This window comes from Acartia tonsa, chromosome 13, assembly GCF_053477335.1.
Source record: "Acartia tonsa isolate MP-2025a chromosome 13, ASM5347733v1, whole genome shotgun sequence".
NCBI classification, from domain to species: domain Eukaryota; kingdom Metazoa; phylum Arthropoda; class Copepoda; order Calanoida; family Acartiidae; genus Acartia; species Acartia tonsa.
Window position 1 is genome coordinate 6,693,649 of NC_137272.1, and position 26,346 is coordinate 6,719,994.

Sequence of the window (26,346 nt, forward strand, 5' to 3'; positions counted from 1 at the left end):
GTGTATGGTTATAAAGGTTTAACTTTGTTTGCAATGAGCATAGTGTGATATTAGGATTACCTTAAACTTGCATAACTAGGAGCATAGAGTGATATAGGTGTTAACCATTACCCTCTTTGCAATATAGGCATATAGTGATATATGGGTTACCTTAAACTTATCTTTAACTTTCTATGTTAAGATCACAGTTTGATATAGAGGATACCTTTAACTTTCTTTAATGGAAGCACAGAGTGATATAAGGATTATTTTTAACTTTCTATATCAAAAGCATAGGGTTATTATACAAGTGGTAATCTTTGACTTTATTTGCCAGGAACCCAAGGTGTTGAACTATGCATGATATATCATCTACATTGTATGAATACAACAACATTTAGACCTCTACAACAACTTCAGAAAGAACAACCATCAGAAGCACAACTTCAACAACAACTTCTGCAACAACCACAACTGAGAGAACATTCTTCCCAGTTAGGGAGGAGGAAACTGAACAGGGATATTGATAATCTTTATATTTTGTCAAAGAAATAGAGAGGGCAATGAATCCAGAGAGAGAGATGTGACAATGGTCTGTTTATTACACTAGTCCCAAAGTTTTATAATAACGTTTTCTTATACGTCAGCTTAGCAACTGTTTTGGGCTTTAGTAAATTTTGATTAGTTTGTTAAGTTGAGTGTTCAACCACTTATTTTACGCTACAGAAGGGGTAATTTTGTGTATTATCATTGGGGATGTACATCAATTATATCGGCCATTGTCTTATCCCTTTAGATCCCTGAATTTGCAGCTATGGACTATGAATTATTTATTCCATCACACTCTTTAAATCTTTAAATTATGTTATTTAAGAAAACAATGAAAACACCCATTCCTCGTCAAAAATATAAAAAATATTTTATATGCATTTAACAAATAATACTTGTGGCGGGTTACTTTAACACCCTCTTTGGACACAAACCCTAAAGTCTATAGGCTAAGCCACCTGTATCCTTAAAATCTAAACATTAAAAAGATTATCTTATCCAATTAGACAACTACTTCAACAACATCCACTACAACTACTACTACTACAACCGGATCAACTACAACTACAGCTAAAACAACTACTACAACAGTTTCTACAACCTCTTCAACTACAACTCTAAGTAGTACTACAACAGAGGATAATAGCTTGTTAAATATTCAGGTAAATTTAAGGTATTATCAGTGGGGATGTACATCAATTTATCGGCCATTGTCTTATCCTTTTAATGACCTGCTGATTCCTGCAACAATAACGAATAATCTTAATATTTATTAACTACAAATTAGATTTACTAAATTACTTACATACTAATATTACTTTTTAGGTTGCTATTACTTTGGAAAAAGAGATATCAACAGAATTACCAATTACTACTGAATCACCAACTACTACATTAAGGCATTTTATTCACAATCCTATTAAAAATAGCCAAAAAACTTGACCAGTTCCATAATGATACTGGAAATGTTAAATACATAATTTTATTAATTTTAGATATTATACAGACTGAAACAAACCTATCCACTTTTACTAAAATCCCAACCACGAAAAAAAGTCTTCCTATTTAAATTGCAAGCAATAAAATTCAGAGAGAGAGGGGACAATGGGCTGTTTATTATAAAGGTCCCCAAAGGGTTATGATAACGTTTTCTTATTCGTTGGATTAACAACTTTGGGGACTTTTAATGAATTTTGATTGGTTGCTTCATGAAGTTGAGTGTCTAAGCGTTTAAACCACTGATTGTAATCTACAGAAGGATTATTTTTTTGTATTATCCTTAAGGATGTACATTAATTTATCGGCTATTGTCTTATCCCTTTAGATCCCTGATAATAAAACAATCTAGAACTCATTAGACAAAAAAAACATCATCCAACTTCTTATTTTTAAAAAATAATTTTGTGAATGAAGAAAAATATATCAGATTTACTGAAGAAACAGAGACTGAGTTAGTCACTGAAATTCAAGGAAAAATATTATTTTTGATTGGAAAAAATATAGGAAAAAAATGCTTTAATAATGCATTACTTTTTCAACAAAACATTAAATGCCTTTTTTAATATTATGATATAAATTAATGTATTATTTCAATGGATTTAATATTACTTGTATCTTACACCAGAATATCATGTACTTTAAAAAAAAAGAGTAGGTTGTAGTGTGGTATTCGGCAACCGTGAGCCATGCCTATGGCACCCCTGACCGGGGTTCGGGGAAGGGCCACAGGCCCTCCCCCGAGTCCTGGGGAAGGGGTCTGCCGACCCCCTCCCTATGCCTAAAATTAATGATTGAATCTGACAAGCTTTATTATGGTTAAGCTGCATTGTTAATTCCCCCCACCCTTTCCAGGGATGGGGGACCATTATTGCCCAAACTGACTATTGTATGTGTATTATAATGCTTTTATGTTATGATTATTTATTCCTATCTGTGTAGCTATTGTTTGTTGTATATAACTTTAGTAACCCTTAGACCTGCAATAAAGGAACAACTGAATAGATGCTGTTTGTTATTTAGTGATTGCTAGAGAAGCGTAGCTTCTCTATAGTAAGGTGTCCACGTCTGTCACACTGCCGTAGTCTTTTCGAACTCTGGTGTCTGCCATTTATCCTAGGCGGATACCACAACTTTTGGTGACAGCTGTGTGAGATTACGGCAAACCACAAGTGTAGAGCAGACGCGCAGCTGAGGCTAAGGTACTCCCAGCAGTGAAACTGGCAAAACTGACACAAGCAACCTGAATTACCCACCCTGGATAGCAAGGTCTAACTCTGCATCCGGCAGTTGTGGAAGTGAAACAGCGAAACTTGACGGAGAACCGCGAGAAGCGCCGACATCTAACGGAGAATCGAGCGCTCAAAGGGCTGAAACAGGCCTGCGGACTGGCTGAAACAGGCCAAATAAGTGCAAACGGCTGAAAATAGGCCAACATTTACTGCAAGAGATAGCAGGATCCGAACCAGCGGCGCTAGCAGGACGGGACATTCCCTGCCGCCATCAGCCGGATTCGGATAAGCGGCGCTAGCAGGACGGGACATTCCCTGCCGCCAATAGGCTGAAACACGCCACATAGCTGCGAGCTGCGAGCCAACATACGAGTGTAGTGTACCAAAGCAGAGAAAACTACGTCAACTCCAAGTATCCTGAGAGGCTACAGCGCAGCCACCCATCTAGAAAAGCAGATATTATATCACATTGTAGGGATTACCACCCTAGTGTGATGGTTAAACAATAGATTTATGAGCAAGGATTGGCAAACAATTTGTTGTGTATTGTGATAAAACTAAAAATAGAACAGGCTTGGATTTGTTGTGTATTGTGATAACAACTAAAAATAGAACAGGCTTGGTAAGCAAATCTGTTATGTATTGTGATAAGGCCAAAAATAGAATCTAGATGTAATATAACAATGCCTTGATAAACAATCTAACCACCCAAGCCTCCAGCACAACAAAATACACCCGTTATTCCAGAGGAAAGGGAGGGGCCCACTCTCCATTGAAGAAAATACAATCAAGGTGACATAACAATAAAGCCTAGGATTAAGGAGAAAGGGCACCATTACCTCATCACACAGTTACCTCAAACCCACAGCACTCCCCCCTTCCTCACAGGGGGAACGGACGGATTTACCCCGTCCCCTCACGCGCTTCCCCCCTCCTACCCACACTTGACTAAGTCCGCCCACGGTGTGGAGCTAGCGACCGGGAAAACAGAGCGCCATTTACGGGTCGCGCAACGGAGTTCGGGAAATATCATAAAATTCAACGGACAAAGCGGACCAATGATAGAGCGAGTTGAGGGATAAGTGCGCGTTTTACCTGTGTGCGCGGATTTGACAGTGCGTAAGCGCGCTGCAAGGAAAGGAGATTTCACACACACACAGGAGCAGAGCTACTCCATAGCATCTAACAGAGGTATTTTTAGAAAATAAAGCATTACAAGCTTCTCCCTCCTATCTATAGTGTGATAAAGGAAAACCCAATCAGTTCCTGACAGCAGTTCAGACCCTCAACAGCTATCTATCCCTACCAGCCTACTCTACAACCTCAGAATAAAACTAGTGATAAGTACAGCTAAGTTATATCTTTGTAACTAAACTACCAACCTAGTGATAAAACAGTGTTGGCTGTTAGGCTAGAAAGCCTCAAGTGACAAACCATTTATAATATTGCCTTATAACTTTGTGTCCCGCCGTTGAACCGTTGACCCGATGGAGCAGCCGCAAGCGCCAGGAGGCGACCAAGCCCAAGGATGGCTCCAGGATGACCCCCAGCCGGCTCCAGCCGAGTACCGCAAGCTGATGCTGAGTAACCTGCCGGAGTATAGAGGACCGCCCAAGCAATCCTGGAGTTCCCACATCCGCAGACTCGAGATGTCATGGGCGGCTTACCGCGTGCCGCCCCATGACACCCTCAACCGCCGCAATGCCCTTTTACTGTCACTGGTAGGGCAAGCGGCGGAAATGGCTTCTCATCTGTTTGGCGAGGCAGGCCAAGCCTTGACATACGAACAAGTCAAGGCCAAGTGTGAAATGTTATTTCGTCCCGCCTTTGAATCCAAGACTTTGAAGCAAGCCTTCAGGGATTACAGGCAACACTCAACAGAACCTATACAAGCATACATATCCACAAAGTGTGCCTTGTATAGGGACGCCTACAGCCATGAGGATCTCGAATTATTAGTCGACGAATTAAATCGTGGCATTCATAACGCTAATGTGAAACGTGAAATGATGAGTCATGAGATCGCCTCTGTACCTGAGTACACGAGGCGAGCCATGTTCACCGTCACAATGATTACCAAGCAGCTGAAGGAGGGTGTGTGCCTAGTGGACGCCACCGACGGGCTCACGGGATCAGCCAGCGTCCAGTTGCCCAATTACGACGAGTCGGAGCCAATGGAGATTGGCGCCTTGGCTCCGGGTCTCCACCAGATGGGGAAGGTCGCTCCAGATGACAAGATTCCAGGCCGCTGTTTCCGCTGCCAAGGGAAAGGCCACCGAGCTCGAGACTGCCCGACGCCTCTGGAAGGCAGCCTAGAGGAGAGACGCACCCAGCCACGCCGTGACCATCCTGCAAAGTGCGAGCGTTGCCACTATGCCGGCCATACGGCGGCCGAGTGCAGAGCCGACTGGGACCAGGTAGCCGGCCGTAGGCGCACCGCAGACAAGGGTGCTCCCCCAGGAAAGCCCAGCAGAGTAGCCCACATGGAAGGGAGCGCGCCCCCAGCACCACCGCAGCAAGCAGCCGCCCCCACCGCAGCGGGCCGAGCCAACGGAATGCCGCAGTTTGGGACCGTGCCAGCTAGGATCAACGTACTGGGAGGCGCGGCTGAACCCAACCGGGTTGGCCTGGGCTTCAGTCTCAACCACCTGGGGCCGGAGTTTGTGCAACCCAACAACATCGCCGAGCCAGAAGTCCTGAGGCCCCAGCCTTTTAGCCTAAACATGATGGAGCCTGCTCGACCGAGCCTACCCAGCAAGAATAGAGGGGCGCTACCCAGCGTCACTGAGACGGTGTATGGGGAGGCCCTGGCGGCCGTTGAACGGGAGAGGCAGGAGGCGCTAACCAGCGCATCAGAGTCGATGTATGGGGCGCCACCCGGCGCCGCCACCTGCGATGACTGGGGGGTGCTATCCAGCGCCTCCAACCTGGTGCCTGGGGCGACAACCGTCGCCGCCACCGAGATACCTGGATCCTGGAACGAGCCAGCCTCCAACCTGGTGCCTGGGGCGACAACCGTCGCCGCCACCGAGATACCTGGATCCTGGAACGAGCCAGCAGTCCCAGAGGAAGGGGTGACACCCGTCACCCCCAGTCAGCCAGCGCCACCAGCCTGTAGGGAGAGCCCAACTATACACCATCCAGCGCCCCCTGCCAGCCGAAGGAACCCAGCTGCCCAGCACTTCCAGTCAGGCCAGGATAAGTTAAATTTAACAAATGTGTTGTATCCAAACTTTTGTAAAACCCCAACCTTGCCTGTGCCCCCTGCACCAGAGGCTGGGGAGATTGAAATTTGGGGATATAAGGACTTGCCTGTGCCACATGCACCTGAGTTCCTAGGGCAGGGGAGGGACGTGAGTCAGGGCGAGCCTGTGCCACACGCACTTCAGCCCCATGCCACTGGGCATGCCATGGACAAGGGAAGGGACCCCTTGGGGCTAGGGGAGCCGACACCCAGGCAAGCGCCAGTCGCCTGCCAGTCTGTCATTGGGGAGGGTATCGGGGTGCCCCGGACACACAAAGATAACGCTCAATGGAAATTTGTATCTAGCCAGGAGCAGCCCAGCCGTGTCCAGCCCCGAGAAGCAGCCGTGACCCGAGCCGAAGATCCCCAGCCGCGTGCGCGAGGTAGATGGCTGTCTGGTAGCTTCTCACACTGGTGGATGGTCCTGTGGGGACTACTGCTGGCAGCCGTGTGGCCTACAACCAGCTACGTCCTGGTGGGATGGGACTGCGCCAACCCCACCCACGTCACAGCCTACAATAAAGAAAAAATGTGTAGCACAGAACCGCTACACCAGGAGGTGCCCCTGGGCCATGAAGTACACGTCCTGCAACAAGTCAAGATTAGGGAAACAACAGGATACAGTTGTCAGCTCACTGTGTCCCAGTGGACATTCAGGTGTGGGGTATGGGGTCACCTCAAGGTGACCTCGGTCCCCACCCTCATGAGGCCAACCAAGATCGATCCAGAAACGTGCCGAGACCTGGCCAGGAACCGAGTCTACACGCTGCCAGGCAAGACCCAGCCACTGACGTTCCAGCTGAACCATCCCCTGTTCTTCACCCTTGATATGGTGGGCGCCCTTGTCAACAGCCCCGAGGGGGTGGGTTGTGAAGGGGAGGACGTCCACTTCGAGGGCCAGCTGTACCGCAATGAATTAGTGCTCCAGGAACGACGGCTGCTGGTCAAGGAAGAGACCTACGTAGTAGAGGATGGACGGGTGGAGTCCCAATCTGACCACCTGGCCTTAGAATGTCCCCATTCTGAGCTGTCTTGCATCACTGGGGAAGCAACCTACGTGTGGGACCACCTGGGGAGAGATTGCCCCTTGAGGCTGATCCGCAGCCTCCAGCCTAGCCTAGTGATGGATGCGTTCCTGGTTGACCATCAAGCCCAGTTTTTCATCAACATGACCAACCCCACCTCAATAGTGAACTGCGACTTTGAGGCCCATGCCACCAACCACCCAGCATTGTGGCCGCGCTGCCCAGAGTATCGGCCAGGGATGTGGATGTCCCCCTGCAGGCCCAGATACATGCAGGTTACATTGGATTCACCCTGGAGACACGCATGAAAAGCACAGCGGCAGAAGAAGTAGCGGCCAACTGCTGGAAGCTCCAGCAACTAGACCCGGCCCACCCGGTGCGTGTCCAGGGGAGCACGTTCTCTGTACTGAGGGGAGATGTCCTGCTCCAGCTTACCTGCCAACGCAACAAATACGTTGTCCGTGAAAGCAAGGAATGTTGGGACAAAGTACCAGTGGAACCCACAGGATTTGTAGACGCCGTGACACGAGTGTATAGCGGCCACGCCACCATGATTCCCTGCTCCTCCACCTACCCCCTGACTGTGCACGCGGAGGAAGGCTGGATAGAACTAACCCCCGCACCTAAGAAGAGGCCACCCCCGCTGGATACGCCCAAGCAGCTGCTGACAGAACCCTTGGATGACTTTAGTTCAGGAGGCTTGTATTCACAGGCTGAGTTGAACGACTGGCAGCAGCTGCTAGCATTCCCAGCGTATAAAAGCGCCATGCTGACCGGCCTGTCCTATGGCTCGTGCGTTCAGCAAGGTAGCTGTTCAGCCACTGGAGACCATGGGATCGTGTCCTACAATATCGACCGACTGGCAGAGGAAGGAGAGGCCGCCCTGGATGTCTGGGCTGGGTTCAGACAAGCTATTCACGAGTGGGGAGATGGCGCAGCCATACTGTGCTTACTGTTGTTGATCCTCAAACTGCTGGGGGATCTGACCATTATTTCCCTGGCAGCCGCACAAGGAGGTGTACGGGCCGCCATGAATGCGATGTCACAAGTGTTCCTGTACCATCCAACTTTGTACAGGAAGGCCTTGGCCAGAGCCCGGCTCACCCATGCCAAGTCCCGGGACTTTTCAGTAGACTGGGATGCCATTCCCATTGGCCGGGAAGCCGCCGAGGAAATGGTGTCCATGCAATCGACCGATAGCGGGCATGACCGCCCAGGCAGGCCTGGACTGCCCTCTGGAAGACCCCGCGGCCCCTCGGGAGGCCAGGCTGCCGCTCAGACGGTCAACTTGGCAGCCAGTGCCCCAGCCGCTGCCAACAACAACCAGAATGCCCCGCTGCTGACCGGCCCCGCAGCGGCTGTGCCCCACGCCAACCTGACACCTGCCGGCGCCGAGCTACGTGTCCAACCAAAGCCAGCCTCTACCTTCTATCCCACGTTGGGAACCCATCAGCCCTGAAAAACTCACCACTAGGATTCCATTGAATCATTATCATTTGTATATATCTTAGCCCTAAGGAGCGGGCCGAAGGCCTCAACCACTGTCGGAAGTCTGGTAGGGAAACCCTCTCCCAGCCTTCCGAGGGGAGAGTTGTGGTATTCGGCAACCGTGAGCCATGCCTATGGCACCCCTGACCGGGGTTCGGGGAAGGGCCACAGGCCCTCCCCCGAGTCCTGGGGAAGGGGTCTGCCGACCCCCTCCCTATGCCTAAAATTAATGATTGAATCTGACAAGCTTTATTATGGTTAAGCTGCATTGTTAATTCCCCCCACCCTTTCCAGGGATGGGGGACCATTATTGCCCAAACTGACTATTGTATGTGTATTATAATGCTTTTATGTTATGATTATTTATTCCTATCTGTGTAGCTATTGTTTGTTGTATATAACTTTAGTAACCCTTAGACCTGCAATAAAGGAACAACTGAATAGATGCTGTTTGTTATTTAGTGATTGCTAGAGAAGCGTAGCTTCTCTATAGTAAGGTGTCCACGTCTGTCACACTGCCGTAGTCTTTTCGAACTCTGGTGTCTGCCATTTATCCTAGGCGGATACCACAGTAGCTGGCTAAAAAAACATCAACATATCCAACCCCTTTACCCTCACATTCTACTGGATGAACGATCAGACCAATAAATAATGTCTATGTTAGCAACCTGAATTGAAAACAATTTCCCCCAGACATAATATCCGTGAATATTCTAAAATGAATGCAGAACATACGTGGATATTATGACTCGACAGAAGAAAAATTGTCGACAATTTAGGTTGAATTTCCCCGTGCTTCTATTGGTTGTGCTGTTTATCCAGTAGGAGGGGAGATAATGGGGCAATGGAGGTGGGGGAAGTCGTTATTTTAGCTCACTACATAGTTTACTTTATTATAGAACTTAAAAATTTGGTGTAAGATCAGTATTAATATATCCATTATTCTTTATCCATTTTTATTTTCAATCTAATTAAATAATATAAAATTTGATGCAATAGATGTAACCACAGATATGTATGCTCTTCTTGATAATGAAACTGAAACAGTTACTGAACAAGATGTAGAGAATGAGAGAGGACCAGTTTCTGTGCTAGATGATTCCCATTGGCGGCTTATTACAAGGTAAACAAATATCATTTTAAAGATTAAAGTCACCAAAGTATTACAAGATCGTTTTCGTATTCGTTAACTAAACAACTTTGGGGACATTTACAGGATTTTGATTGGTTGGTTTTTAAAATTGAGTGTCCAAACGTTTCAACCACTAAATAAAATCTACAGAAGGGGTAATTTTGTGTATTAACATTGGGGATGTACATAAATTTATCGGCTTTTATCTTATCCCTTTAGATCCCTGCATAATAGTCCTTTTTAGCCAACAAGTTTCTCTGTTCTTTCTGTGTTTATGAGTTTAAACCTTATTTCATTTTGATATTTAACCAAAATTGTTTCATCTTAATCTTTTTTAGTTTCAATGTATCAGAAAATATTGTTGTATCCAAATACAAATCTGACCTAACTGGGCTCACCGTCATTTTTACAGAGGTATGTTTTAGATAAATTTCATAACTATATTGTTTTAACAAATTTTTGTATGTTATAATTATCCTATTCATCTGATTTTGGAATACTGATTTCCTTTACCACAAGATACAATGTTATAAGCAAAGATTCTCTATAATTAAGTCCTAAAAATGTCAGTATGTCCTTAAAAAGTATTCTGTATTTAAGAAGTTTTGTAGCAATTTTACTTACATCTTTGTTTAGACTTATACAATAATATGCTGACACTCTACAAGTTTTAATGTTCGATTGCTTTTATGAATGTTGTCATCCTTGTTTGATCGTTATTATGCCCAATTCATATTTTTAGTCTGACTCTCCGATAGTGAACGGATATTTCTGCCTTGCAACAGAAGCGCATGACAATGATGGTCTTCCCCACACCCTGGAGCATCTTATCTTCCTGGGCAGTGAGGACTATCCTTATAAAGAGGTTCTGGATCTTCTTGCCAACAGGTGACTTTTAGTATTTCCCGCCAAATTAATGTTTGCGAGAATGCCGCGAAATATTACAAAGTATTAATGTTATCTTATCTTTCTGGGCAGTTAGGAATATCCTTATAAAGAGGTTCTGGGTCTTCTAGCTAACAGGTGTATTATTTAATATTTCCCACTAAAATAATGTATGCGAGATACCGCGAAATATTACAAAGTTTAATGTCGTCTTTTCTGTGATGTTCCTTTGTGGTTCTTTTGAAAATACTAGCTGCTACACAAATAGCCTTTAGGGGCTCTGTATCGAAGGGGCAGAGTGGGGCTAGAAAAATAGCATAAAATAATCCCAAGACTTAAATATGAAAATAGAATGACTTAAAACCATCACCGGACCTATGGTGTGATTCACTCTAAGGAAGAACTCAATTGGTTCAGTAGTTATTGAGATCTTAAGCTTCAAATAAAAAAAAATCTACTACTTTATATAAGAGTATGACCTTACTTTTTAGTATAATATTTTGTGTACAAGTATTGTAATCTTAAATATTTGTTGTTTAGATGTTTAGCAGACAGAACCAATGCTTGGACAGACACAGATCATACCTGTTATACAGTTTATACTGCTGGAAGTTCAGGTAATAATAGATAGATAGATACAGATCATACCTGTTATAAAGTTTATACTGCTGGAAGTTCAGGTAATATTAGATAGATACCTGTTATACAGTTTATACTTCAGGAAGTTCAGGTAATATAAGATAAATACAGATCATACCTGTTATACAGTTTACACTGCTAGAAGTTCAGGTAATGATAGATAGATACAGATCATACCTGTTATACAGTTTATACAGCTGGAAGTTTAGGTAATAATAGATAGATATATACAGATCATACCTGTTATACAGTTTATACTGCTGGAAGTGTCAGGTAATGATAGATAGATAGCTAAGTACATATCATACCTGTTATACAGTTTATACTGCTGGAAGTTCAGGTAATATTAGATAGATACAGATCATACCTGTTGTACAGTTTATACTGCTGGAAGTTCAGGTAATGATAGATAGATAGATACAGATCATACCTGTTACATAGTTTATACTGCTGGAAGTTTAGGTAATGTTAACTAGATAGATACAGATCATATCTGTTATACAGTTTATACTGCTGGAAGTTCAGGTAATGATAGATAGATAGCTAAGTACATATCATACCTGTTATACAGTTTATACTGCTGGAAGTTCAGGTAATAATAGATAGATACAGATTATAACTGTTACACAGTTAATACTGCTGGAAGCTCAGGTAATAATAGATAGACAGATACAGATCATACCTGTCCTACAGTTTATACTGCTGGAAGTTCTGGTAATCATAGATAATCATAGATCATACCTGTTATACATTTTATAATGTTTGAAGTTCAGGTAATTATGCATAGATAGATACAGATCATACCTGTTATACAGTTTATACTGTTTGAAGTTCAGGTAATGATGCATAGATAGATACAGATCATACCTGTTAAACGGTATACTGCTGGAAGTTCAGGTAATCAAAGATATATACAGTTCACATATTACACCCTCTGATGATCTATCTAGGATTCCTGCACATCTTGCCTGTGTATATGGACCACATATTACATCCCCTGCTAAGAGAAGAGGACTATCTAACTGAGGTGCATCATATCAATGGAAATGGTCTTGATGCTGGAGTTGTTTATAGTGAAATGCAGGTCTTTGTTTTTACATCCCTCTTTTTTCTCTCTCTCTGTCTTTCTCTCTCTCTCTCACTCTCAAGTAAGGGAGTAGGACTATCTAACTAAGGTGCATCATATCAATGGTAATGGTCTTGATGATGGGGTTGTTTATAGTGAAATGCAGGTGAATGTTTTTACATTCATCTCTCTCTCTCTCTTTCTCTCTCTCTCTCACTCTATTTTTATCTCTATTTTCTTATTTTAATGTAGAATTTTATTTTATCTTATTTATGCTTTTAGGCTGTAGAACAAGATTCTTCAAACATTATGTATTTTGCTTTAATCAAGGTAAACCATTTTAAATTTTTTTTAAAAATTATTTCCTTAGAATTCTGCTACTATCTTTTCGGGTATAGTCCTTTCCATGACATCGCTCCATATGGGGCGATGATTTTAATTGATCGCCTCTTATGACAAGGGGCGATGTAATGGCTCCTTGAAAGGGGCGATTTAATAGCCCCATATAACAAGAGGCGATGTTATGACTCCTTGAAAGGAGCGATTTAATAGCCCCTTGCCCTAAGAGGCGATTAAATGATCCTTTATCGCTCCTTTATCGCCCCTTCTAAAGAGGAGATGATATGTCCTCTTATCCCAAGGGGCTATTTAATAAAATATCGCCTCTTCATGGCCCCTTCACGATTTTATATATCTTAGTCCCTTGATGGCCCCTACATCGCTCCTACATCGCCCCTTCATCGCTCCTCCATCGCTCCTTCTCCAAATTTATATTACATTGTACTTTGATGGCCCCTACATCGCCCCTCCATCGCTCCTACATCGCCCCTTCATCGCTCCTTCTTCAAATTTATATTACATTGTACTTTGATGGCCCCTACATCGCCCCTCCATCGCTCCTACATCGCCCCTCCATCGCTCCTACATTGCCCCTTCATCGCTCCTTCTTCAAATTTATATTACATTGTACTGTGATGGCCCCTACATCGCTCCTACATCGCTCCTTCATCGCTCCTACATCGCTCCTTCATCGCTCCTTCTCCAAATTTATATTAAATTGTACTGTGATGGCCCCTACATCGCTCCTACATCGCCCCTACATCGCTCCTACATCGCCCCTTCATTGCTCCTTCTACAAATTTATATTACATTGCAACTTGATGGCCCCTACATCGCTGCTACATCGCTCCTTCATCGCTCCTACATCGCCCCTTCATCGCTCCTTCTCCAAATTTATATTAAATTGTACTGTGATGGCCCCTACATCGCTCCTACATCGCTCCTTCATCGCTCCTACATCGCCCCTTCATTGCTCCTTCTCCAAATTTATATTACATTGCAACTTGATGGCCCCTACATCGCTCCTACATCGCTCCTCCATCGCCCCTTCATCGCTCCTTCTCCAAATTTATATTACATTGCAACTTGATGACCCCTACATCGCTCCTACATCGCTCCTACATCGCTCCTACATCGCCCCTTCATCGCTCCTTCTCCAAATTTATATAACATTGCAACTTGATGGCCCCTACATCGCTGCTACATCGCTCCTCCATCGCTCCTACATCGCCCCTTCATCGCTCCTTCCACAAATTTATATTACATTGTACTTTGATGGCCCCTACATCTCTCCTCCATCGCTCCTCCATCGCCCCATCGCCCCTTAATAGCCCCTTACCTTAATTTATATAAAAAAAAGCCCCTACATAGCCTCTCCATCGCCCCTTAATAGCTCCTTACCTTAATTTATATAACATAGCCCCTACATAGCCTCTCCATCGCCCCTTAATAGCCCCTTACCTTAATTTATATAAAAAAGCCCCTACATAGCCTCTCCATCGCCCCTAATAGCCCCTTACCTTTATTTATATAACAAAGCTCCTACATAGCCTCTCCATCTCCCCTTAATAGTCCCTTACCTTAATTTATATAACATAGCCCCTACATAGCCTCTCCATCGCCCCTTAAAAGCCCATTACCTTAATTTATATAACATAGCCCCTACATAGCCTCTCCATCGCCCCTTACCTTAATTTATATAACATAGCCCCTACATAGCCTCTCCATCGCCCCTTAATAGCTCCTTACCTTAATTTATATAACATAGCCCCTACTTAGCCTCTCCATCGCCCCTTAATAGCCCCTTACCTTAATTTATATAACATAGCCTCTCCATCGCCCCTTAATAGCCCCTTACCTTAATTTATATAACATAGCCCTACATAGCCTCTCCATCGCCCCTTAATAGCCCCTTACCTTAATTTATATAGCATAGCCCCTACATAGCCTCTCCATCGCCCCTTAATAGCCCCTTACCTTAATTTATATAACATAGCCCTACATAGCCTCTCCATCGCCCCTTAATAGCCCCTTACCTTAATTTATATAGCATAGCCCCTACATAGCCTCTCCATCGCCCCTTAAAAGCCCATTACCTTAATTTATATAACATAGCCCCTACATAGCCTCTCCATCGCCCCTTACCTTAATTTATATAACATAGCCCCTACATAGCCTCTCCATCGCCCCTTAATAGCTCCTTACCTTAATTTATATAACATAGCCCCTACATAGCCTCTCCATCGCCCCTTAATAGCCCCTTACCTTAATTTATATAAAAAAGCCCCTACATAGCCTCTCCATCGCCCCTAATAGCCCCTTACCTTTATTTATATAACAAAGCTCCTACATAGCCTCTCCATCTCCCCTTAATAGTCCCTTACCTTAATTTATATAACATTGCCCCTACATAGCCTCTCCATCGCCCCTTAAAAGCCCATTACCTTAATTTATATAACATAGCCCCTACATAGCCTCTCCATCGCCCCTTACCTTAATTTATATAACATAGCCCCTACGTAGCCTCTCCATCGCCCCTTAATAGCTCCTTACCTTAATTTATATAACATAGCCCCTACTTAGCCTCTCCATCGCCCCTTAATAGCCCCTTACCTTAATTTATATAACATAGCCTCTACATAGCCTCTCCATCGCCCCTTAATAGCCCCTTACCTTAATTTATATAACATAGCCCTACATAGCCTCTCCATCGCCCCTTAATAGCCCCTTACCTTAATTTATATAGCATAGCCCCTACATAGCCTCTCCATCGCCCCTTAATAGCCCCTTACCTTAATTTATATAACATAGCCCTACATAGCCACTCCATCGCCCCTTAATAGCCCCTTACCTTAATTTATCTAGCATAGCCCCTACATAGCCTCTCCATCGCCCCTTAAAAGCCCATTACCTTAATTTATATAACATAGCCCCTACATAGCCTCTCCATCGCCCCTTACCTTAATTTATATAACATAGCCCCTACATAGCCTCTCCATCGCCCCTTAATAGCTCCTTACCTTAATTTATATAACATAGCCCCTACATAGCCTCTCCATCGCCCCTTAATAGCCCCTTACCTTAATTTATATAACATAGCCCCTACATAGCCTCTCCATCGCCCCTTAATAGCCCCTTACCTTAATTTATATAACATAGCCCTACATAGCCTCTCCATCGCCCCTTAATAGCCCCTTACCTTAATTTATATAGCATAGCCCCTACATAGCCTCTCCATCGCCCCTTACCTTAATTTATATAACATAGCCCCTACATAGCCTCTCCATCGCCCCTTAATAGCTCCTTACCTTAATTTATATAACTTAGCCCCTACATAGCCCCTCCATCGCCCCTTAATAGCCCCTTACCTTAATTTATATAACATAGCCTCTACATAGCCTCTCCATCGCCCCTTAATAGCCCCTTACCTTAATTTATATAACATAGCCCTACATAGCCTCTCCATCGCCCCTTAATAGCCCCTTACCTTAATTTATATAGCATAGCCCCTACATAGCCTCTCCATCGCCCCTTAATAGCCTCTTACCTTAATTTATATAATCCTTACCTTAATATATATAACATAGCCCCTACATAGCCTCTCCATCGCCCCTTAATAGCCCCTTACCCTAATTTATATAACATAGCCCCTACATAGCCTCTCCATCGCCCCTTAATAGCCTCTTACCTTAATTTATATAACATAGGCCCTACAAAGCATCTCCATCGCCCCTTAATAGCCCCTTACCTTAATTATATAACATATCCCCTACATAGCCTCTCCATCGCCCCTTAATAGCCTCTTACCTTAATTTATATAACATAGCCCCTTCATAGCCTCTTCATCGCCCCTTACCTTAATTTATATAACATAGGCCCTTTATGGCTCCTGTACAGCCTCTGTAATTGCATTGCCCCTTCATTATAGAAGGTAGGGCATTAAGGTAAGGAAGGAATGTGACCCTCTACAGTTTTAAATTTAAGTTTTAAAAGGATGACAAGGATGACAACATTTATAAAAGCAAAGCTCTGAAACGGTAGAAAAAAGTTTAATGAACATTAATAATGTAGAGTGTCAGAACTGAATAGTCAGAACATAAATTTAAAATTCGAAACAAAATTGTAAGTAAATTTATTGAGAAATTGCTTACATGCAGGAAAATGCTTAAGGACGTACTCACATTTTTTGGACTTGATTATAGATATGATTCGCTTATAACATTCTATTTTGTTGTCCTAGGAATCAGTATCCCAGAAATCAGATTAATCGGATAATTTTGATACATAAAAATTTGTTGTAAGTTAATAATTAGTATGCTTAAAATGGACGTACGGATATTCTGATAATGATTATAGACTTTCTAAATCGTACCTTTCTACTACAGGAATCACATGCCTAAATTAACGAAAATAGCTAACCGTTACGGACGTACGGACTGATCCTTAATATAGAAAAGCTTTGCTTTTAAAAAGTTAAAAAGATTTTTTGAGGGGATGGGGTAATATTTTTCTTGGGGTGAATTTTCTGGGAGGGTGGAGATACCCTCCCTCGAAATAATTATAAACCCTCTATGAACTTAAAAGAAGCTTCACTGTAAAGGCGAACCATATAGGTTCAGCGGTTAGCTTTTCTACAGACAAAAAAAGATTACTACTTTATATAATAGGTTATGAAAAAGGAAAAAAAAGCAAGATAACAAGGATAACAACATTCACAAAAGCATAGCTCTAAAATCAGGAGGTCAAACATAAATTTTGTTAAAATTAGCGTAAATCTATAATACAAAGTAGAATGTCTGTCCATCCGTCTGTCTGTCTGTCCGTCTGTCTGTCCGTCTGTCAGTCCCTTAAGATCTCGGTAACCACTGAACCGATTATATTCTACTATTCAGGGAATATACCTACTGGTCCTGTGGTGGTTTTAGGCTATTTTCTTGGGGGGTGGGATACCCCCAACCCCCCCAAAAACAAACCCCCCCCCCCCCATTTTTTTTTTTGCTGAAGATTTTCTTGGTCCTATTACGAATTTCGCCAAAAAAAATTTTTATCACCTCTTGGGGCAAAGCCCCTAGAGGCTAGGGGCATAATTTTATTTTTAGTATTTGATTATAATACTAAACCTTGTTGTCCTAAGAAACATTACTCCAAAACCCAGATGAATGGGACAATGATATTATACAAAAAAATGGACGTACATACTTTCTAGTAATGAATATAGTATTGTACCCAACTGTTATAGAAATCATTCTGCAAAGTTTGAAATCGATAGGATATTTATAACATGTCTAAATTAAAGAAAATGTCGTCTAACCGTTTGGACGTACGGACAAACCAAACCTTACTATAGAAAAGTTTCGCATTTAAAAAGGAAAATTATAATGAAAATATAATGAATTAATAAAATAAATATAAATAATATAATAACATAATGAAATAAAGAAAAAAAATAAACTAAGAGAATGAAATTTTTTAGTTAAATAGAATATTGAATAAGGATCATATAATGGACAAACAGACAAAGTAAGTTATAGAGCAGACTTTAAGAGAATATGCTATTACTCAAAGATTATCACGAAACCTAAGTCTTTTGAAGCATAATTGAGAGACAGACAAAATAATTTATAGACTGGATATACATATGTCATGGGAATATTCACTAAAAATCTCAACAGTCTATCTTTAACAATAGCAGAGAAAACCACATGCTTAACTTAATGAGAAGAGCAATGACGAAAGGACTAACCCTAATTGTAGAAAAGTTTCTCTTTTAACAAAAAAAGTATTTTTTTTGGTCTGAAGCTTAAAAATTTCATAAACTGACTAATATCTCCATTTAAGGGAAGCTTCACATAGGTCATGGGATGGTTTTTTGCTTTTTCATTTTCAGATTTAAGCCCCTAATTGGTTTAGGCTATTTTTCTGCCTCCTTACATTAAAAAGAGCGCAGCTGCAAGTGAATAAGAAAAGAGAAATATAAAAGAAGAATACATATTATCCTATTATATAAAGAAGTAAAACATAAACAAACGTTGGAGTGGACAATAGGGTGGGTCGATTTTGGAATTTCACAATAGTAGACATTGGCGAGGGTTACAGGGCCAATATAAAACCCTGTGAAACTTGAAAGAGGTTTTTTAATCCAAAAACAACGGGCGCGCGGAGGGTATAAAATGTGCCCGCCCCCTTATAAAACAAAAAATTGAAATTCCTTCAAACACAGGCATGTTGCATATCAAAATGACCGCATTGAAATGCTGATTACAGATCTGAAACCCGTTTTGAAAAATATTGAAATGATTTTCAAATAACCTACCAAAATGAACAGTTTTTACTAAATCAGCTGTTTTTAGGTACTTAATGAGATCTTATTAGAACTAGGAGCAATATTTTCCAAAATGATTTTCAGATTCGTAATCAGCATTTTAATCCGATCAATTTGATATGCAACATGCCTGTGTTTGAAGGAATTTCAATTTTTGGTTTTATAAGGGGGTGGGCACTTCTTATACCCCCCGCGCGCCAGCAGCCATAAGAGCCAAGTCACTTTTGAAACTTGAATGGGGCTTATCATACATATATATGACTTCCGCAACTTATGATAACAGTAAAATCTAAAAAAATGGGGAAATGGGCCCACCCTAGTGGACAAACCTAGGAATGGGACAATCGTCGGAGTGGACATTGCTTATGTAAAACGCAGGAGTGTCTTTTATTTTATTTATAAGATAAAAATCTTTCAAAACAAAAAAAAATCTTTAATATCTTTTCTCACAGACTGAAATTTTAAAATCAGTCTGACAGTTTTCCAAAGTAGGTAAGTTCTATCGAAAGGCAAAGGTTTGAAACAGATAGAACATTTTATTAAACTAAAACATATTTTTTTCTCACATTGTTTACAACTGTCAAATATGTTTTTTTATATGCCTAACCCCTGCAGGGGGCTTATTTGTATATTTATATCTTAACCTAACCTAACCTGTGTAGAGATAACTAAACAAATGTTGTTGAAACCAAATTTTTAAGATATTATAGACACTTCTGCGTTTTACTTATATAATGTCCACTCCGACATTTGTCCGAAATATCCTGCGTTTGTCCACGTTAGTAAGGCTTTCTGTTCTGAAACTTAAGATCTCAATAACTACTAAACAGATTGGGCTTTCTATTTCAGGTAAGCTTAATATTTGTCTTGTAATGGCTTTAGGCTATTTTATTTTAAGTCGAGGGATGGTTTTAGGCTATTCTATTTTAAGTCCTGGGAAGGTTTTAGGCTTTTATTCATTCCCCTTTGAATACAGAGCCAATAGATGCTGGGGGCGTAGCCGCTAGTCGATATACAAAGTTTTTTTTGTCTGTAGCAAAGGATCTCGTTTGCTGCTAAACCGATATGATGTATGTCTGTCTGTCTATACCGTAGGATCTTGCTAACCGCTGAGTCCTGAGATGATTTTAAGATAGTTTATTTTTTTTCCTTATAATAAAATAACAGGATATTTGTCCATAAAAAGCGAAGCAATATCTTAATTTTTGTTGTTGGAACTGTTATTCAGTTGATTATACCAAGGATCTAAAGGAATAAGACAATGGCCGATAAATTTTTATCCATCCCTAATAACGATACACAAAATTGCAACACTACAACCAAAATATGACAAAAGTCCCCAAAGTTTTGAGCCAACGAATAAGAAAACTTCATTATAAAACTTTGGAGACTATTGTAAAAATTGCCTAATGTTTCCTTTCTCCCTGAGATTATACAGACTATCCTTAAACTAATATTTACATTAAAGTAACAGGATGTTTATCAGTATCAACTGAACCGATATGCTTCTCCTTTACATTGAAGCTTATTTTACTCGCAGGAAAAGTTTTCATTTTGGGGAGGGGACCAACACTTTCAGCCCCCGGAAGGTATCACTTCCCTTAAATTCTTAACCTTCCCCCTCCCCCCCCCCTCTCCACCACATCTATTCATTAAAGTACTCCTAGGGTCATCTATGGGATTAGCCGTTAGTGACTTAAAAATAATTCAAGTGCAATGATATATTTACCAAATTAATACGATAATTTTGTATACATTTTTTATGAAAAAAAATTATTTTGCCAAAGGCAGCCAAAAAATAAGCAGCAAATATTTCAAAAATGCTCTGATAATCAGAGATCTACAGGGATAAGACGATTGTCGATAAAATGATATATATACATATATACAGTGTGTTTTTTTATGAGAACTTTTTTGAAAGCAATTTTACCTTACTTATAGTTATCAGGATTTAATGATTAATGGCTTATTCTCTTCTTTTTTTATAACCTTTAATAGAAAAGCAAAAAATATTTCAGTTTTTATTCAAAAAGTACAGTAAATTAAAAAATTTAAAACTTAGGTGTCAACATCTAAAAATGGTTTTAGTGCATTTTTCTTATAATCTACCTTTGCAAGAATGGCTGCAAAACGCTTCAAAGTTGAGATATAGAGCTAAAAATTTATATAGATACTATTTGTGACATGCACTAGAAAATTTTGAAATTTGAAGGCCATATCTCAACCAGGGAGGGAATACTGGCCCCCCAATGTACTCCCTCCATTCTTGGAAAGGGTAGAAGATTTGAGCATAAGAAAAATGCGCTAAAACCATTTCGCGTATTCATTTGAATCCGGTGGATAGGAACCGGTTCTCATCCATACGAAAAAACTATGTCTAGCATCGTATTATATCCAGCTTTCTACGAATATAGATATGTACAATCATAAGATTAAACCCAGTTTTTTTAGCCGGTGCCTTCGGCACCTCGGGGCTAAAAAAACTAGTTTTAATCTCATAATTGTACTTTCTATATCCGCGGAAAGCCGTTTATAATACGATGCGAGAAATAACTATTTTAGATGTTGACACCCATGTTTTGAAATTTTGAATTTACTGAACTTTTTAAATAAAAACTGAAATATTTTTTTGCTTTTCTGTTAATGGTCATAAAAAACGAAGACAATAAGCCATTAATCATTAAATTCTGATAACTATAAGTAGGGTAAAATTGCTTTCAAAAATGTTCTCATAAAAAAAACACTGTATATATATGTATGTTTATATATTAATTATTCCCATTGATGATTCACAAAATTACCCCTTCTTTAGTTTAGAATTAGTGGTTGAAACATTTAGACACTCAACTTAATGAACTAAACAATCACAAAACAATAAAAAGTCCCCAAGGTTGTTAATCTAACGAATAAGAAAACGGTATTATAAAACTTTGGAGACTAGACAGCACTCTTGGATAAGCCAACTTATAACACTTTGGGAACTATCCCAATCCTCCCTGGCGAAATGACAATGAGATTTTTTGGTAAATTTGTGGCAAACTTTATTCTTAATAAATTAGCACTTGCCAAAATTATACTGGAGAGATATTTCATTGAAGAATAAATCTTTTTTTTTGCCCAAACTTTTCGTCAGCAAATAATAACAGATAAGTTAAACATTGTAAAAATAATATAGTAACTTAACTCGAGTTGTCAACGGCAGAAATTAGGTCCTGAGATGGTTTTAGGCCTGGAAAGGTTTATAACAATTTTATCTGTATTTCTTAAAATAAATTAACAGAGTCTTTGTCTGTATGTATGAATGTCTGTCTGTACCGAAGGATCTTGCTAACCGCTGAACCAATATGGTTCTCCTTTACAGTGAAGATTCCTATAGGTCCTGAGATCGTTCTCCTTAATAGGGTAGCTTCTCATAGGTCCTGGGGAGGTTAATAACTATTTTATTTTAATCCTTATAATAAAGTAACAGGATCTTTGTCTGTATGTATGTCTGTCTGTACCTTGCTAACCACTAAACCGACATGGTTCTCCTTTGCAGTGAAGCTTCCTATGGGTAATGAGATGGCTTTAGGCCATTTTATTTTTAATCCTTATAAAAAGTAACTGGATCATTGTCTGTATGTATCAAAGAAGATCGCTAACTGCAGAACCGATATGGTTCTCCTTTATAGGGTAGCTTCCAATAGATCCTGGGAAGGTGTATAACTGTTTTGAAGGAGGATATAAGGGGCTATTAAGGGGCGATGGAGAGGCTATGTAGAGGCTATGTTATATAAATTAAGGTAAGGGGCTTTTAAGTGGCGATGGAGGGCTATTAAGGGGCGATGGAGAGGCTATGTTATATAAATTAAGGTAAGGAGCTATTAAGGGGCGATGGAGAGGCTATGTAGCGGCTATGTTATATAAATTGGCTATTAAGGGGCGATGGAGAGGCTATATAGGGGCTATTTTATATAAATTAAGGTAAAGGACTATTAAGGGGCGATGGAGAGGCTATGTAGGGGCTATTTTATATAAATTAAGGTAAGGGGCTATTAAGGGGCTATTAAGGGGCGATGGAGAGGCTATTTAGGGGCTATGTTATATAAATTCGGGTAAGGGGCTATTAAGGGGCGATGGGGAGGCTATGTAGGAGCTATGTTATATAATTAAGGTAAGGGGATATTAAGGGGCGATGGAGAGGCTATGTAGGGGCTATGTTACATAATTAAGGTAAGAGGCTATTATGGGGCGATGGAGAGGCTATGTAGGAGCTTTGTTATATAGATTAAGGTAAGGGGCTATTAAGGGGCGATGGAGAGGCTTTGCAGGAGCTATGTTATATAGATTAGGGTAAGGGGCTATTAAGGGGCGATGGAGAGGCTATATAGGGGCTATGTTATATAAATTAAGGTAAGAGGCTATTAAGGGGCGATTGAGAGGCTATGTAGGGGCTATGTTACATAATTAAGGTAAGGGGCTATTAAGGGGCGATGGAGAGGCTATATAGGAGCTTTGTTATATAAATTTAGGTAAGGGGCTATTAAGGGGCGATGGAGAGGCTATGTAGGGGCAATGTTATATAATTAAATTAAGTGGCTATTAAGGGGCGATAGAGAGGCCATATAGGAGCTTTGTTATATAAATTAAGGTAAGGGGCTATTAAGGGGCGATGGAGGAGCGATGTAGGGGCCATCAAGTTGCAATGTAATATAAATTTGGAGAAGGAGCGATGAAGGGGCGATGTAGGAGCGATGAAGGAGCGATGGAGGAGCGATGTAGGAGCGATGTAGGGGCCATCAAGTTGCAATGTAATATAAATTTGGAGAAGGAGCGATGAAGGGGCGATGTAGGAGCGATGAAGGAGCGATGTAGGAGCGATGTAGGGGCCATCACAGTACAATTTAATATAAATTTGGAGAAGGAGCGATGAAGGAGCGATGTAGGAGCGATGGAGGGGCGATGTAGGAGCGATGGAGGGGCGATGTAGGGACCATCAAAGTACAATGTAATATAAATTTGGAGAAGGAGCGATGAAGGAGCGATGGAGGGGCGATGTAGGAGCGATGGAGGGGCGATGTAGGGGCCATCAAAGTACAATGTAATATAAATTTGGAGAAGGAGCGATGAAGGGGCGATGTAGGAGCGATGAAGGAGCGATGTAGGAGCGATGTAGGGGCCATCACAGTACAATTTAATATAAATTTGGAGAAGGAGCGATGTAGGAGCGATGGAGGGGCGATGTAGGAGCGATGAAGGAGCGATGTAGCAGCGATGTAGGGGCCATCAAGTTGCAATTTAATATAAATTTGGAGAAGGAGCGATGAAGGGGCGATGTAGGAGCGATGAAGGAGCGATGTAGGAGCGATGTAGGGGCCATCACAGTACAATTTAATATTAATTTGGAGAAGGAGCGATGTAGGAGCGATGTAGGGGCCATCACAGTACAATTTAATATAAATTTGGAGAAGGAGCGATGAAGGGGCGATGTAGGAGTGATGAAGGAGCGATGTAGGAGCGATGTAGGGGCCATCACAGTACAATTTAATATAAATTTGGAGAAGGAGCGATGTAGGAGCGATGGAGGGGCGATGTAGGAGCGATGAAGGAGCGATGTAGCAGCGATGTAGGGGCCATCAAGTTGCAATTTAATATAAATTTGGAGAAGGAGCGATGAAGGGGCGATGTAGGAGCGATGAAGGAGCGATGTAGGAGCGATGTAGGGGCCATCACAGTACAATTTAATATTAATTTGGAGAAGGAGCGATGTAGGAGCGATGTAGGGGCCATCACAGTACAATTTAATATAAATTTGGAGAAGGAGCGATGAAGGAGCGATGTAGGAGCGATGAAGGGGCGATGTAGGAGCGATGTAGGGGCCATCAAAGTACAATGTAATATAAATTTGGAGAAGGGGCGATGGAGGAGCGATGTAGGGGCCATCAAGTGGGTTGTTATATAAATTAAGGTAAGGGACTACGGAGGGGCGATGGAGAGGCTATAAAGGAGCCATCATGGGGCTATAGCATAGCCTCTTATCATAAGAGGCGATATGAACGCCCCTTCAAAGGAGCTATTAAGAGGCCATGAAGGAGCTATAGCATAGCCTCTTATCATAAGAGGCGATATGAACGCTCCTTAAAAGGGGCTATCACATCGCTCCATATGATAAGAGGCTATGCTATAGCTCCTTGAAGGAGCTATAGAAAATCATCGCCCCATATGGAGCGATGTCATGGAAAGGACTATACCCATCTTTTCCTCATAGACCATTTTAGAAATGTTTTTTTAACTACCTATCTATCTATCTTTCTATCTATCTATATATCCATCTATTAAGGCTCTCTACCCTGAAGATTCTGGATATGAATATGAAACTGGAGGCTATCTGTCTAATCTCAGATATTCTACTAATATTGAAAAGGTAAATGAATATAGAAATTCATTGGTAAGGCTTTAACATTATGATAGAACACTAGAGAGGGAAGGGGTTAAATAACTGAATATCATTGTCCTTATCTCAAGGACCTTGTTCCGACTCTCAATTGGGTATTTGAAAATCAACCAATAGTGTCGGAAGTAATAACACGGCCAAGAAGCAGAAAACAATTTGCTAGCAGTTGAAAAAGGTCCTTGGAAAAGGTTATCTGTGTATGCTATAGTATAGATCTGTTGCTTTAAGCATTCCATAATAAATATTGGCAATAAAGAAATTAATACAATGTCAAAAATTAATTATTATATTGTCACTGTACCATATAACTAAAATGTTGATGATATTTTTAGGTTAGACAATATCATGGAGAATACTACCGTCCTGAAAATTTAGGTAATGTTCAAATGTGTATTATCTTAAATCGGTGAAGTTTGTATATTTGCCTATTATTGGTCATTTGCATTGTATGAAGTCATTTTTTATAGGCACTGGTCCCGAACGTTTTGTAATAACGTTTTCTTATTTGTCGACTTAACAATTTTTAGGGACGTTAAAACGTTTTGATTGGTTAGTTTATCAAGTTGAATGTTCAAAATTTTCAACCACTATTTTTACGTTACAAAGGGGGTAAAATTGTGTATCATCATTGGGGATCATTTTATCGGTCATTGTCTTAACTCTTTAGATCTCTGTTGAAAGTCCTAACTATCTATTTAGTATTGACTATTACTGGTAAAATGGACGAGAAGGATCTATTCAAAGCCCTGCAGGGTACTGAAGCTAAGATTCTGAAGAAAAGAGAGAATGTCAGACTGAAGAAGTATATCAGACCTTGGCAGGTTAGTAATCTATCTATCTATTATCTATCTTTCTATCTATCTAATTATCTATCTGAAGCAAAGATCCTAAAGAAAAGAGAGAATATCAGACCATCAGGCAGGTTAATAATCTTTCTTTCTTTCTGTCTATCTATCTATAGAGGGTATGCGGAAAGTGTCATGTGTGACGTCATAAAATTTCATACCTTTTATAGAG

At 41.1% G+C, this 26,346-nt stretch overlaps 1 protein-coding gene across 1 annotated transcript in view; it reads left to right on the plus strand.

The window, feature by feature from the left end:
* Positions 1-26,346, plus strand: part of LOC145335358 (uncharacterized protein C05D11.1-like) — a 76,592-nt gene that overhangs the window by 25,778 nt on the left and 24,468 nt on the right. The window contains exons 5-17 of the mRNA XM_080181094.1: positions 381-495; positions 1,033-1,190; positions 1,354-1,427; positions 1,955-1,996; positions 9,511-9,636; positions 9,984-10,059; positions 10,388-10,533; positions 11,071-11,147; positions 12,120-12,253; positions 12,518-12,565; positions 25,216-25,299; positions 25,662-25,704; positions 26,029-26,150. Coding sequence (XP_080037220.1) covers positions 381-495; positions 1,033-1,190; positions 1,354-1,427; positions 1,955-1,996; positions 9,511-9,636; positions 9,984-10,059; positions 10,388-10,533; positions 11,071-11,147; positions 12,120-12,253; positions 12,518-12,565; positions 25,216-25,299; positions 25,662-25,704; positions 26,029-26,150 — 1,245 coding nt within the window. The remainder of the gene's footprint in view (positions 1-380; positions 496-1,032; positions 1,191-1,353; positions 1,428-1,954; positions 1,997-9,510; positions 9,637-9,983; positions 10,060-10,387; positions 10,534-11,070; positions 11,148-12,119; positions 12,254-12,517; positions 12,566-25,215; positions 25,300-25,661; positions 25,705-26,028; positions 26,151-26,346) is intronic.